The sequence below is a fragment of the Pseudopodoces humilis genome, chromosome 22 (assembly GCF_049639895.1).
Source record: "Pseudopodoces humilis isolate 2021_Gansu_Grassland_sample_001 chromosome 22, ASM4963989v1, whole genome shotgun sequence".
NCBI lineage: Eukaryota > Metazoa > Chordata > Aves > Passeriformes > Paridae > Pseudopodoces > Pseudopodoces humilis.
Window position 1 is genome coordinate 4,893,024 of NC_142221.1, and position 16,406 is coordinate 4,909,429.

Here is a 16,406-nt window from a genome sequence, read left to right on the forward strand (position 1 = left end):
TGCCATTGAAAGCCAGAGTAATGATCATTAAGAGGAAGAGAGAAATTAGGATCAAGGGTTTGAAAGAGAACAGTATCAGGAATGCAAATATAGGAAAAACTCCCGTCTGGTTGTGTTTCCCTGCAGCAAATGTGTGAGAAATTTAAAATTCTGTTTAACTTGTGTTTAGTCAACTCATATTTTAACATTTAAATGTTGTTTTTCTTCCTCAACTCTCACAGTTTTGCATACGCAAAGCAAAATGCTGCAATGAAGGGAAATAAATTCACTTTTGACTTGTTTATGTACTATGCTAATGGGAATTTAAGAGAAAAACACTAAAATGCCCAGTAACTTGTACCAAACATTCTTGTTCATATTACTGGGACACCAAGCTTTTCCATGAAATTTGCATCTGGATTTTAAAACATAGATCCTCTGTTCCCCATGAAGACAGCATTAAACAAGGCTTATCCAAGGCTAATAAGCACAAGAACTTGTGTGAGAATCAACAGCATTCCTGCACAGGAAACACATCAAGAAGCATCAAAAGCATCCAAGGTACTTACTAAATCCAACCATTTTATCAGGCACTTTGAACTCTTCTGTTATTACAGCCCTAAAAAAAAACAAAGGGAAAAAAAAGGAAGAAAACCCCATCAAAGTCATTACAAAGAACAATTTGGAAGAAACAGCACCCCTACCACAGAGCCTGGGCTCAGCACAGGGATTCTGCACACACAAGTAAAAGCACATCAGTGTCAAAATCATTTGTATTGGAAGGGACCTCTCATGGTCACACAATTCCTGCTGTGCTGGATCCATTTCCAGTCTATCTCCAGTATCTTGAATGGAGCTGATGGAAGAAGCTCTTTTTGTCATTCTTGCTCCAGACAGATTTAACTAAAAAAAGTGTGAAGTTTCCTTATCATTGAGCCTGGACCTTCCTAGCAGCAGTGTCTGCCCAGTGCTTCTGGATATTATCTTCCCAGGAGACACCAACCAAAGTCAGTCCTGTCATGAAATCCCCCTTCTGATATTCACAGGTTTGGTGTTTTGGAATTTTTTTTTCCCCTGATTGTCCTTATTATTCTTTTCCTTGGAATTAATAAAAATTGTCTTCAATTATCCTCTGAATTCTTATCTCAAGACTTCCATACCTATTGCTCTTTGGACATTTTCAATGCATCTGCTTCAAAACAAATCACTCCAAGCAGTTTCCTAAGGCCTGACCATAGTCAAGTAGAAGGAATTAACTTGGACTGTTTCTTTCTTGAGCTGTTTATGTCTTGTGGAAAACATAACACCATGAATACGGAATTTGCAAATATGCATTATATACATTTTGTTTAACAATCTCAAAAGCAACAGAACACCAGCACAGTAAGTTCAATGCAGGTTTTGTGGGGAGGTATATTAAAATATTCTCATTTTTTTGCTTTAGGTCAGTTAGGAAAGATATAAAATACACACTAGACTTGATTAGCTAAGCTGCAGATAAAGTACTAACACTGCCTACCCTTTTCTAGGATGCTCCAGTAGGACATCAGCTTTAACTTAACCATTAAAAATTTAAGGTTCTACAGCCTTCATGCACATTGTTTGTCCCTTCTGCTGAGGCCCCAAACAGCTGGTTAGGATGGAAATGCACTATTATTCACCTTCAGGCTAATCCAGCTTTAGAAATGCTATTCCCTTCAAAACAACACAGAAAACTCAAGAGCAGGATTTGAGAAAAACTGAGAATTTTACATTTTTATTGGATGCTGAGACATGCTGGTTGACAACTTATATTTGCTTTAGTCTTCCCAAACAATCTTTGACAAAGGAGTCCTCACAGGTCATATTACACCAACAAAACTAAATAATAACAACAACAACAACAACATGTGTCTGTTGGATACTTCCACCTTTTGCCAAAATGCAAGACCTTTTTTCACTTTTTCTTTCCTGCCCCCTGCCAGGGCAGGGGAAGGGAAAGGAGAAAGAATTTATTCTTTTCAGTCCTCCAGATTTGCAGGGACCAAATCCAAGTTTCAGATCAACTCATCTTTTTTCATCAGAACAAACTACCCAGGCTGTAGAAAACCCAAGCTGACAGTTTTTCCACATTCTCAACCTCTGACTTCCTAACACTACTACAGATGGTGGATCAATAAACAATTAGAATTGATCAATAAATAATAAAACATAACCCACTGCTTACCTTTGATGTACCAGGGCCCCTAACTGGTTACCTACTGTGGCAGAGAGAGAAAAAAGGGAAAAAAATCAAAGCATTAGCACGGATAAACTAACTTCATCCCTATAGAAAAAGAGTTCTTACCGTTTCATCAAAAAAGAAAGAAAAGCAAAACAGTAATTTAGGTTCAGTGGCTGAAATGAATGCATTATGTGGTACAAAACAGGAGGGGATTTCTTGATCAACACACACCATAGCCCAGTGTCCAGCTGAACACAGGATAGGGAATTGATCTGTACCTCCCCATGCTGAGAGTCATGGGAGAAAATCCTGCCTGCCCAAATCCAAATCCCTGCAACTAACCTCCCCCCTTCCCAAATTAAGCCCAAAGTAGTAAAAAAAGGGAAAAGGGGGGGAGGGAGGAGGAGGGAGAGAAATTTGAAGGAGACCAGTGTGTATTAAAAAACAAGAATAAAAGCTGAGCAGCCTCAGAGATTCCCTCAGTCCAAGCATTAGGCACCGCTGGCACATACTTCTCTCTGTGTCTCTGATCTGTGCTCCATGGAGCCCACTTACACGGAGACCTGTTAAAGGAATAGGGCTGTTAAGTAACCTCGTGGCACCCAAACAGTGTTTCAACCCAACAAAACACATGCTCTTGAACACATTCCAGGCATTTCTGCCATGTTAGCTGGTGGTCCATCTATGATTAGCAATTATCTCCCTACTGACAACCCTGAGACAGACTTCTCCCCCCAGCCCCAACAGATTAGATCTTTCTTCCAAATGTTAATAGGGAAAATATCATTAGATCAACTCATGCAAAGTGGGAACATGAGCCCTGCTGGGCTTCCGACTGGACTTTGCCTGCAGCAAACCAGCTAAAAACCAGACCATTTGGTGCTAACAACCAGTAGAAAGATTATATTGCATGCCTGGAGGGCACTGAACAAAACAAATGAAACTGGCCAACATGTGAGCTGTGATAATAAAGATGCTGTTTCAAACTACCTTGCAGCAAGCTGCACATTCTTTGACCTGAAATAAATTGGCAATCAGCTGGCAGGGATAGAAAGTGGATGCATCCCACACTCTCTAAATCTGGTAGAAAAATGCATCAAGTTTGTGGCCAAACACTTTATTCAAAGAAAATAGACAAAGAGAGTCAATAGTGTATTTCTGCTGCATGTCAATACCTCCATGATATTTCAGGACCAAAATATCGACAGCATATCTATTTTATTACTCTCCCCAGCTCAGCAATAAGACAACTGCTGTGTTAATTGACTCCCTTAGATTTGTCTTTGCATATTCTCACCCTGAATGTGAAAAGCTCTAATTTGATAACTATGAATATTGCAGTTAAAAAAATGTGGGTGATGTAACGGGGAATATTTGCTCCAGCTGATAAGCTTCTACCACAAAGCTGAGCAAATACAACCAAACTCAGAATCTTGCTCCAAACTGCACTCAATATTTTAACTCCATGCAGGTCTGGTGGTTCTGGTGTAGCGTGGGGTTGCCACAGCCAAGGCCACTCATTATCAAGATGCCAGAAAGAGTGGTTTTAACTCTGCAAAGGCTGTATTTAAATCTCCACTTTGCATTTCAATTCCCCAGAACAGCTCTCCTAGTAATCTGTTCCGCTGCAGCCGCTGCCCACAAATTATGAGACAGATACACATCCTATAATCAACTCCCCAAGTTCATGCAAGGAAGGGAAGAGCCTTCATTCTGTAACACAATCCTACACTTGAAAAAGACAACTTCTGAGGGGAAACCTGTACAAGCACAGGAAGTTAAATCAGTCAGGGAATTAATGCTTTAGGTGTAGGTAACAATGTCTCTCCAACCCATTCTGAGTACTATCCAGAGTAAGCCATTCACCCTCACAGGGAGATATCAGCCTTAATCCATATTTATTATACAAATTAGCATGGAAAAATTATGCCACAATAACTTATGTGAGAGACTATTCCTTCCACAGTTCACAGATAACTTCTCAAAAAACTGAGACTGAAGGACAAATGGAGAGAAATGGAAATTATTTACTCCAAATCAGTTATGATTTCTTTCTGTTTTAGGGAAGAAAAAATGATGTGACTCCCTGTTCCAACCTCAAGGTCCATTCCTTCTCCAACATGCCCATTTTTCTCTGAAAAATTGGGACTAATGGAGAGGCATGGCTGGGGCAGCCACAATACTGAAAGCTGATGTACCATTCCACTGTCTCCCTTCACACCAAGGAGGGGGCTGAACTCTGACAAGCCACATACATATTTCCCCCCTTTACATCTATTCAGTATAATTTAACTGTAACTGCAGTCATTTTACTGCAAATAAGGAAAAATACTGAATAAAATCAGCACAATTTCCTATTAATGGCACCTGCTGGTTGATAACTCTTCATTCTGCTTTACGCTTCACCTTAACTGAATTCTACCTAACAGACACTCAAAACAAACGCGGATTTTTCTTCCACCCCATAAAACAGAGCAGTGCCTCCCACTAAATTAATGTGCATGATGGGAATATACAATCTCTTCAGGAATACCTTCATGGCTAGAATAAAATCAGATCAACACATCTCCTTGAGAGCAGTGGAACACTGAAGGAGGGCTACTTTTCATACTTTAGAGCCAAAATGGGATCATCATAAATTTTAGAAAGCTACAAAGAACGTTATCCTAATTCTCCATCATTAAATATAGTTTTTCCTTGAATTAAATAGTCAAACTCTCATAATTTTTGTGTGTGACTCCACTGCAAATCTTTGGAGGCTTTTTCCTCTCCCCTAAACTGCCTTATTTAAAAAAGTAGCCATCTGTAAAGTTATAATTTTGAGGAACAGTGGCATTTTGTGTATTAAATGAAATTTTCTGCCAAGAGAGCTGGACTTTTGCCCTGGTCCTACTGCTGCTGCAGATGTGTCAAAGAGCATCAGTAATGACTTTCATCACACAAGGCTAAAATTCCCTTCTGCCCACTGCTATTTTCATTGAAAACACACTGGAGGAAAAGTATAAAGTACTCTGTACACCAGGATCATGTCGTGTTTAAGCCCTTAGTTCTACTACAGTCAAGTTTTATTACACCAGAGCAGGTCATCTTCAGATCTGGATGTACCACAGGAGCTTCGGGAGGAGAAAGGAGTGGAGAGAGGGGGATGTGAGGCTTCTCCAAGGTCTCTCACTTTTGTTTTCCCAGACTCAAAGGATGCCCCAGCCTTCAGCTGCAATGCTGCTGCTTAATCCTATAGATCTCACAGGACACTCCTTTAAAGCAGCCCAAAGCAAGGCAAACAAAGGTTATGTTCTGTCCATCAGTCCCACTGCAGCAGACTAGAACCCTGCTTCCTTTGAACAAAAGGAGGCTGCTTCTTTAAAGGTTATTGAGCATTAAACAAACTTATTAATCTGTGCTGGTAATTAGAGGGATGTTTTACTTAGAATGGAGGCCAGGGGCAGCAGTTGGCCCTGAACAGGAGAGCTGGGGTCTGTCCTTGTCCACAGGCAAGATGGCACCAGGTCTCTCTCCAGTTCAGACTCACCTGTCCCCAGTGCTGCCCTTCACTGAGAAACATTAACCCCTGCAAGTGGCCACAGAAATGCCAGCTGTGACTTCCCAGGAGCAGTACAAATAAACCTGATCTCTCCCCTGCACTACAGCTATGTTTGCAGGATTACTTTCAAGTTGTTTCCAGAAAAGGGGGGGGGGGGAAAGCCAGGGAAAAGAGAAATAATCAGTCTCAAGCTACATCTAACACCAAAGAGCCAAGTTACCAGGGTTGATCCTGCTGACCCTCAGTTCAGATGAGGGTTATGTTAAGGAAAGTGCAAAAAGCACTCACATCCTGGTTTCCAAACTACGACAAACCAGTTTTTCCTGGAAATGCTTTAAAAGCAGATAAATTTGTTTTGGTCAATGTACTGACACCTGTCTTAAGACCACTTCCTCAGCTGGCATCAGGCAGCCACAGCAGCAGCTGTTTATAAAATCAGATGGGAAGAATTAGATCGTCCTGAAAGACAGATAGTTCTGTCACCTTAAATACTTCCTCTGGAGACAATTTTTTCAGCAGTATTAGGAAGAACATTAATTTTCCAAGAGCTGCATGGGGATAAGGAAGCAGTGAGACCTGCACCCAGCTGTGAGCATTCAGTATAGGAGGGAAATTTCCCACCAGATTTGTTTCCAACCCATCCAGAGCAGTACAGTATATCCAAATCAACACACTAACATTTCTAGAGCATGTGTAACAACATAATCACTTCTTGACAACATCTCCAAACTGTAGTTCACAAACAAGTGGAGAAAAGTGTGGGCATGCAATTCCAACACCCCTTGCTTGCAGCTAACAGAGAACTAAAAAATCATCCAAATATGAAATGCTTTCCTAATTTAAGTGTCCTATTAAAAGCAACTTCCATCTCCCAGATGTTTAAAGCTAAAGCTGCATTATAGACATTTAACTATATAGCAGCAAGAGCAGGTAGCCAAATACTAAGAGATGGATCACACTACAAAGAGATCCAGAGCCAGAAGCACCAACAGCTTCAGGAGTTGCTTTGCCAGGCTGCAGGTAAAGAACAGTGCAGGAGGATCCCACGTGAAGGGGGGAACTCATCACATGGCTGCATCTCAGTACACAACTTACCAATACCATTAGAAATAAAACCCAACATGACCCAAGCTGAAAGAAGTGCTACAACCCTAACCCTGCCCTGAGTATTCCTGCTTCTTCATCACATTCCAGCCCTTTAAAACATTACTTCTGTCACCTCTCCTCAAAGATCTCACAGACAAATTTTTGCGAGGGGAATTGACAAAGTTATATACAGATGTACATGAACAACCCAAATGCAAACACAGCATTGGAGCTACTTTAAAAACATTTACAGACAAGGTCCAGTGCTGAGGACAGGGTGAGCAGAACAACTGCTGAACAAGGACTGAGGAACAGCCACTCTGGAAGGGTCTCCCAGGAACAATACCCACTCCATGGAGTTATCTGCCAGCACGAGAAACCAGCAGTGATGCACATTTATAGCCCAGACTGCTGTATTGACACATTGGTCTGTGTCAACACAAACAAGGCTCACCAAGTTCTAGGGCTTGTCGGTACAAGTTTAAGTATAAAGTCCGACCTGTCACTAAAGCACTATGACCATTTCACGTGTTAGCTCCTAACATGCTTAGTTCCTAAAAACCATTTTGTCAAGAGGTCAGATCTCAAGTTCAGGCTGATGAATCAATGAAAAATACAGGCAGGGCAAATGCTGTGAATGACTGGTTCTCAGAAGGCTATTTTTATTCCTTTTCACATACAGCCACAACCCTAAGCTATTCAGACCAGAGCTGTCCAGCATTCCCAAACACTGCCTAGCTTGTGACAGCCCAGCACCTTCCCCTGCAGAACCAGCACACACCAGCAATGCCAGATCTCTGGATTTCCAACAAAAGGATGCTCCAGTCCAAGATATAAGGTGTGGGTGCTCACCCAGATAAATACATTCTCTCCTGAAATCCCAAACTAAAGGAGCAGCAGCAACCTGCTGCTCAAATAGAGCCAAGAGCAGAGAACAGAAGTGGGTGGTGGCATGTGTTCAGAAAACAGTAACGTTAGCAAGCAGAGGCTCCACATGAAACTTCTCCCCATGCACCAGCAGGTTTTTTCAGACTGAGGAGCAGACGTGCAGTTATTTTCAGCCTTTGTATCAGACAGAAAAAAATTCTTTTCAAAAAGAAGTGCTAGGCAGCAGCTTGGCTTATCTCCTCAGTACTCATGAACATATCCATGGGGGAGAGAATCACCCTGCAGGGCTGTGAGTGTCAGGAAAAATACCGGAGGAAATAGAAAAAAAGAAGACACAATCATGCTTTTTATTTCTTCACAAGAAAAGATAAACTCTTTGCATTTATACAGCAGCAGATAATACAGTTTAAACACTTCTTGTAACAATACATATAATTAGATTTATAAAACCTAAAAAACTCCTGTTCTAACATTTTTGTTGTTACCAAAGATAAGAAACTAGTGGCTTATTTTAAAATTGTAACGATTCACACAATATTTTCTGACAGTTACCAGCTATGGTCCATGCAATAAACTATCCTTTGGTTATGGCCAACTTTAAATTCTTCAGAGATTTCAGAATTCTCAAATAATAATGGAGAAAGCTTGAGCTAATACAGGAAGTTTCCTTCTAACTTGCATCATCTTCCTTAAATACCTTTTCTCCTTAGAATTCATGTATAAATCAACCAGAACTTGACAGCAACTCGGCTCCTGGGCTGTGACTATTGTCACAGATGGAAAGAACACATATAATATTGTCCCTACCCATTAACTGGGAATAACATGTACTGTGTACTGTGTACACCTGGTGCTCTATACATAGGCTCCAGCACAGGCCTGATAAGCAAATCCTCCTCCCTCCCTCAACTACCATAGACCAAGATTTAAATGACACAGTTTGTTTGCTAATTCCCAAAGGTCATGAACTAACAAAGAATTGCTTCACATTAATACTAATGCCTAAGAACACTGTGCAATCTAGGTAAGAGTAAACAGCACATGGCATCTTGTATAATATTTCTATACACAGAAATCTGCATTTTCCATCCTTAAAATAAGACAACTGCCTCCATAGATGAATTTCAGGAGCCACATCCACAAGGCTGACTAATCACAGCCAGCTTACCTCCATCATCCAGGGGCCGTTTCTGCACTCCATAACCGTAGACTGACGGGTCCACAAGCGTTGTAGAATTATTCAAGTGAGGAATATCTCCAATTTTAGCAGCAATCTATAAAAACATAATAAAAGCATTATCAGCAAAGTTGAAGTTTCAGCCACCACAACTAAACACTCTTTCTCCCAATAAAGCATTGACCCCAGGCCAATCTCCTCTCAGGTATTTACTATATAGGTGGATTTGTAACAAGGTGCTTCACTTGTAAAGCAAACAATTTTCTGCTTGCTTTTAATATTTGCTTAATTAAGATTATATTCACCCAGTTCCTCTTCCTGATCATAAGCAGACATTTACTCTCTGGGACATGATATTCAGGACTATCTGCTTGATGGATAGCTGACAAGCTAAATCTTGCTAGGAGGAGGGTTCAAACTAACCCACCAACTTTGTTCTGGAGAAGCTGGCACCACCAGAGCTGTGTGGGAGGACATGTGCTTCCTCCTGCATCTGTGCAGATCCAGACACACAGAAATGCACACTCACACATCCATGAGGGAGCAGAGGGAAAGAGTGAAAACACACAGCACAAGGACAGGTTTGGGAACTCCCTGTCAAAGACACTGGATCACGCTTGTTTACTGTGTGAGGTATAAGCCGGTGGGTAAACTATCAGTCCAGAACGCATTTCCATTTCCTGCAGTGGTCAGTACAGCACAAACACGACTAATGCTGCCTTGTGCCTCTGCTTCCAACCCTTCCAGAGGGGAAACTGCCATTCCCTGCCAAGCCAGGATAAAAGGAGTCTATTCACAGGAAAGAGGAGACAGTCAGGTATCACAGTAGCAGTGTGATACACTAAGTAACATCACTTAATACAAGTGAAAAGTTAAGATCATCTCTAGTGACATTTAGGGGACAGCTGTACAGGTGGGTGCTGACAACATGAGCTCTTCCAGCTGCTGTCTGAGCTAACTGATGGAAACCCATCCTAGAAACACCCAGGTGCATTCCCTGCACCCCACTTAACAGCCTCCCAGGGACAGGCAAACTGCAGTCTCACAGCTCCCATTGCCTACATAAAGTATTTTGCTGTAATAAGCAAGTGCAGAACGTAAGTAGTTACAGAGCAAATATAGAGTACACTGTATGCTAGAGCATTTGCTGCCTTTTCCAGCAAAAAGAAAATCATTGAATTGAATCTTTACCAAGAGACTGATCTCACTCCATTATAAATGGATTTCACCAGAGAATAAGCAACAGGAGCAGATGAAAAAGCATTTTACAAAGATATGCTTTCAATGACCAGTATATCTAAAGATTTCTAAAATTTGTGTTTCACTGCAACAGAAAGACATCTACAGTAACTGGCTGTTGTTACTATCTTCTGCTGCAGTGGAACAAACAACTGCCCAAGATGCAGAGCCACAGGGTACTGCAATAAAGCTATTTGAAATAACCTTGAAAGATTGAGAGTACTGCTTTTAGAAAGAGAACAGTAAACATTCTGTTCAATGACTTCTGTGGAAAGGGCTCCAAGTTTGGACCATTTTCTCCTTATAGTCCATTCTGTCCTGTCTCCTTTTGGAAAGTCAGTAACTTTGTTGTGTTAGAAATGTCAGAGCTAGAGAATAAAATCTTCCTCTGGGACCAGCTGTAATCCTGTAGTGAAGCTTCCATGACGAGCATTTTGTAGACCAACATCTCCAATAAGTCTCCAGAAAGCTGGTTCTGAAAGCATTAGCACACCTTGTTCTCTCCAGGAGGGAGGGCCAGGTGATGCTTTACTCTTTTGTTAAATTGTTCTGTATCCATGGGTTCAGCCCTTTGCCCACATACTTTCCCCTTATGTTTGGGATGAAGAGAATTTTAACGAAATACAAAGAGCAGAGATATTTTCTGACTACTTCAATACTGAAAAATCAACTTTAAAATATATTTTACAGCAATCTATTAACAGCTTTCTTATAGTAACTTGCAACATAGACCAAAAGGAACAGTGTCAGGTATAACATACCCTGACATATTCTGGGACATGTGATTTTAACAAGTTCTTCAAGAACTCTCTTTCTGTTATTTACTGTGACTTACAAGTTATGGATGATCCTTTAGAGGTGAAATCACCCACCACAAACTCCAGGAAAAGAAAAAAAACAGTCTGTAGATAGCAGAAGCTGGCTTAGGGAAGGAAGGCAGCCTGAAGTACAAAGGTGTTCAGGAACAGTTTGCTGGAATCAAGGCTGTCTACTCCCAACTCAGGGGAGCTTTGTGAACCCCTGCTCATACTGAGCACACAATGACCACCCTGGCATAGAATCCTCCAAGTAAAGGGGAAAGCAGGAGTGTTAAAGCAATTTTTACACTATCAGCTTTTAGGATATTTTCCTTTCCCCAACACCTCCCCCCCTTTTATTTAAACTTGTACCCTTATCTCTAAAGCCTCCCAGCTGCCAGTGGATTACAGGCAGATAACGGTGCCACCTCACCACAGCAGGAAAAAACAACCTGCAAAATTAAGAGCTGAGCTTTTAAAGTACATATAACAGCTAAAATACATTTTAGCATCTCAGGTTCAGCTTAAAATAGGACACACAGTTTTTATGATAGGTTCAGCAGGGAGGTAAGCACAAAAAATTAGGACATGGCAAAAGCAAGCAGACCCAGCCCTTATCAGCCTAAATGACCTTGAGTAATACACCGCTGTTAGCCACTGCTTTTGTCCTGCTCTATGTCAGCCTTAGGTTTTTTTTCCTCCTTCCCCCCACTCCCCAAACCAAATACATCCATTTTGTCAAGCTTTAAAATACAATGGGAAAAAAGCATCACTGTTTTGGCACCTAAATTCCCCAAATTTAAATTTAAAGCAAAGACTTTAAAGGACACAACACAAGCCCCAGCTAAAAATTGCAATGGCAAAGCCAAGAAAAACAAATGAATCCACTAAGTTGTGTGAGAGATACAAGTTTTTCTATACCTTCCACTTCTGTTTTCATATACATTTAACAGGCAGAAAAATGACAGTACAAAATACAAAGTAATACAAAACCACTTCTATACATGAAGCTTCTTTGCTAAGCACACTCAAACACCAATATCTGCAGAACTCAGCTTTCAAGAGAACAGGCCCAGCTTCTACGAAAAACCTCTCCATGGTGCCCTGCAAAGAACAGCAACAGATAAAAATCACCAATTCTAGGTATTAGCAGGATAAAAAAAAATTAAAAAATAAGGCACTGTCATCTGACCCTTCAGACTATTCTGGTCCTTGTTCTGCTTCTCTCATTCACTCAGAACACTTGAGCTGGGGTGACACACATTTCTCCAGAGCTCTGTAGAAAGCAATAAAACCATCCACAACCAGTTAAGCTTCATATCACAAGTGGTTTTTCCTAAATACCAGAGTAATTGGCAAAGCCTAAATCTATTTGAGGAAGAACTGAAAAAGGACTCTGCAAGGGAGCAAAGTTTGCCCAAGAGCACTCCATCACCATGGAAAATAGTAGTTAGAGCATGATATAGAAAGTGATTCGAACAGACAGCCTGTTGACTCTGTCAGTCTCAGGATATTCCCCATTTTTGAGGTAGCCAGGATGGCACATCACAGGCTCACCAAGCCTCAGCCCTTCCTCTCCAGAGCATTCCCAGAACACCCAGCAAGACACTGCTTGGACAGTAAGAACAAAACGTAAGGATGGTCTGAGAGAAATTCATTTTAGTCCAAAGTACAAGCAGCTCAGCTTATTTTCTGACCCCACTATTCAAAAGGGGAGCAAACATCTCTCTCACTCTCACTCACTCCAAAATGCCATAGAAAAGCCACCCTGCCTGGGAGCAGCTGGAAAGATCAGTCCTCACCTAAGAGCCACCAATCCACTTGAGATGTGGTGCAGAAGATGCAGGACAGAGCAACTCAAAGTCCCAGCACTGCCTTGAAAAAGTAATTATTCATAAATCCTAAATATTTCAGAGTCCACAAAAAATCCATGCAAGTCCAGCATAAACACTGAAAGCACTGTAAAGTAATTCCTTTCAAAGATATTCCAGGTTTCCTAGTCTTATATTATCTCACATCCCAGTGGCTCTGAGGAATGCAGCTACTTTCCTTTAATCAGGAAAGTCTTCCTTGTCCTGAAGTTATGTCCTTGTTTAGATATTCAGAACCAAGCACTGTATTCTACGGCCTGATTATAATGTTATGGCTCTCATGAGAACTGAATTCAGTAAATTTGATTACTGGTCTTACATGTGACACAAAACCTTGAAAGATTCAAATGTCAAGCCAGGGATGATCAACCCATAAAGTAAGAACTATGGCTGAATTTCTTTCCTCCACTCCCTCATTCCCTTAGAGCAAAAGGAATACTCCAAAAAGGCCAAAGCCAGAACAAAAGTTGTACCAGATCAGTACAGCCCAGGACAATATAACGCCAAACACCCTTGGTGAAAGCTCTGCCATCACCTCCAGAGAAATATTAGGTGTAGCTGCCTTTTCATTTTCCCCTGACTCTCAACCAGGAAGTTCCATCACAGATTGCTTGGATGGTGGGGCAAATATCCATCACCTGAGTGATGAACAGCATTTCCAGTGACATTTGGCAACAAGTCATTAGTGACAATTTAGTTCTGTACAACAGAAGACCACCTGCTCTCTCACCCAGCCTTTACAGAACTCAATTAAAACAAGTACTTTCACAGGGGAAGGAAATATTTTAGCACTCCAACAGCCCTTTTCATCCCACAAACACTAATGGGAAAAAGTCACATTCAAGAGGCAGCAAACAACTCATTGCACAAAAATGTAGGACACTGCTCTCTCACAAACACATGTAGAGCCCACATTTCCCAACACACTTGTTTCCAGGGTGAGAGACAGCCAGAAGGTTGCTGCTGGGATCTTCCAGTTTAGACTAACACAAGTTTTAGGCTTATGGAAACCCAGCACGTACAGAATAATTGCAGCAAGTATAATGAACTTAAGAACAACAAAACCAAGTAAGTGACCACAGTCAGGGCACAGGATTATTTACTACTTATTATTCCATCTCATGCATGTGTTGGGGCCCCACAGATTCCCCCTACAAACATGCTGACAGCAGTCAGCCAGCTCCAGTTCAGATCCATCTGCAGTCAGTGCTGTGTTTAATCCCAGGATCCTCAGAAGCAACCCTTTAACCTGTTACTGATCGTGAGTGGTACACACAGCTGCACTTTCAACACAGAAGGGTCTGGGTGGAAGGAATCTCAAAGATCATCTTGTTCCACCCCCTGCCATGGTCAGGGTCACCTTCCACCAGCCCAGACTGCTCCAAGTCCCATCCAACCCGGCCTTGGACACTTCCAGGGATCCAGGGACAGCCATAGATTCTCTGGGCAACCTGAGCCAGGGCCTCACCACCCCTACAGGAAGGAATTTTTTCCTAGTATCTAACCTAAATGTCCCCTTTTTTAGTTTAAACCCATTCTCCCTTGTCCTGTCACTACAGTTCCTGATGAAGAGTCCAGTCCCTCTCCAGCTTCCCTGCAGCCCCTTCAGATCCCAGAAGATGCTGTGATGTCCCCATTCAACCTTCTCTTCTCCAGGCTGAACAGCCCCAGCACTCTGTCTCCACAGGGCAATTGCTCCAGACCCCTGATCTTCTTCATGGCCTTTTCTGGACTTGAAACACCCACAAAATAATTTCAACAAGCTGCACTTCAACAACAATTATTTTCTTTTACATAAATGGCTTATTCAACTGCTAACAGGTGGCAGCATTATCAGATATTTAAATAAGATGTTCTTGCAATGACAGGCCTTCAGTAAGATACAACCAGGTCAAGACAAACACACAGCTGCAGCACCTCTCAATTTAACTGCGTCAAGCACATAACCCTGTCTGGGTGCTCAGACGTCACATTTCAAGAACACAGCACTTTCACAGTGACTGAAAGAAGCAAGGCCTGGCTCACCCTGGAGCAGCTCACACCCCACCAAACTATGCTGAGAAGGAAACCAATGGCCCCAGAGCAGCTCCTGGTGTCCTGGGAGATGCAGTTTGTGGATCTACACTGCCGGGTGCCTCTGTGCAGGTCACTGCAGACTGCACAGAACATGGAGTGGCTGCCACACTGATTCCCCAGCAAGCTGAGAGTGAGGAGAGAGTAGCTCAGTTCCACTACAGAGAGCACTTGAGAGGTCTTAGGGTTCAGCTTAGTTTCCTCTGAAGTTTGTCAGTGAAATATCTGTCTTGACAACGGAAAGGGATTTCTTCCACCTGGCCTGTAAAACTGGAGAGAATAAAGTCAGGGTCCTTGAGCACCAGGTGGGCTCTGGTCCTGGTACTCAGCTGTGTTACAGGTCCTTAATGTGCAGTTACTAAGCACAAGTGCAACCTGTTCAGAGATGAAACAAACACCTGTGACAGACATGGAACAGGAGATGTGAAGAACAGCCACATATCTGTGCTGTGAGCAGCAACTTCTTGTTCTGCAGCCACTTTCCACCAACTGAGGAGCACATAAACACCTGGAATATCCTGTACTGAAGGTGAGGTGTTGATTCCGGCAGGTCTGGGCACTTTCACTGAAACTTCCCATTTTAGCACTGTGTAAGTTCATGGATTCCTCTGGGGAGCACCTCGCTCCCCCCTCCCTCTCTCCCTGGAGGGAATGCCAAGCTCCTGCTCTGCCAAAATTTGTATTCACAGAATCAATCAGCTTGGAAAAGATCTCTGAGGTCATCGGGTCCAACCTGTCACTGATCACCACCTTGTCAATCACAGGATGGCACTGAGTGCCACATTCAGTGTTTCTTTAAACACCTCCAGGGATGGTGACTCCACCACCCCCCTGGGCATCCCATTCCAATGTCTAATAACCCTTTCAGTGAAGAAATTCCTTGCAATGGCCAACCTAAACCTTCCATGGCATATCTTAAGACTGAGCGCTCTTGTCCTGTCGCTGGTTGCCTAGGAGACGAGTCCTACCGGCACATGGCTACAATCTCAGGTGCTTGGTCAACGTGATAAAGCCCCCCCGAGACTCCTCCAGGCTGAGCGGCCCCATCTCCCTCAGCCGCTCTTCATAGGACACACCAGACCCTTCCCCAGCTCCGCTGCCGATCTCTGGCCGATGAATCGCTCAGCCCACGCACAAGGCCCCGTCTGAAACACGAATGGCACCAGCTCACACCCACCCAGAGCCCAGGGCCAGACGGCCGCGGGCCGCCCCCTCCCGCACAGCAGCGCTGCCAACCTGACACCAACCACGGCCGCGACTGTCAGAGCCCCGCCGCCTCCTCAGGGCAGAGCCCCGGGACTCCGCTCTCCCGGCAGAGGGGCAGCGGGGCCGCGGCCCTGCCCCGCCTCCGCTCCGCGGCCTAGCGGCGCCCCGTGGCCTCCTCCCGCCCGCCCCCGGCCCGCCGGCCGGCGCCTCACCTGCCGGGCCCGGTGCAGAGCGTCCACGAAACCCTCGGGCTTGATTCCCACGGGCGCCGCGCTCTGGCTCTGCCCCTGCGCCAGCTCCGCCATGGCCCGCGCCCGTCCCGCCGCTCCGCCCGGGGCCCGCGCCC

At 43.3% G+C, this 16,406-nt stretch overlaps 1 protein-coding gene across 5 annotated transcripts in view; it reads right to left on the reverse strand.

Annotated features, from left to right (window-relative positions):
* FUBP3 (far upstream element binding protein 3) overlaps positions 1-16,406 on the reverse strand; it is a 39,565-nt gene extending 23,159 nt beyond the window's left edge. For 2 of the 5 annotated variants that reach the window (XM_014256316.2, XM_005527276.3), the window contains exons 1-5: positions 16,273-16,406; positions 8,866-8,971; positions 2,695-2,745; positions 2,186-2,219; positions 549-598 (exon numbers count right to left, since the gene is read on the reverse strand). In XM_014256316.2, coding sequence (XP_014111791.1) covers positions 549-598; positions 2,186-2,219; positions 2,695-2,745; positions 8,866-8,971; positions 16,273-16,365 — 334 coding nt within the window. In that variant the 5' untranslated portion in view covers positions 16,366-16,406. Of the gene's footprint in view, positions 1-548; positions 599-2,185; positions 2,220-2,694; positions 2,746-8,865; positions 8,972-9,301; positions 9,378-16,272 lie in introns of those variants that run through there. The other 3 variants (XM_088065689.1, XM_014256315.2, XM_088065690.1) reach the window with 3 other exon arrangements.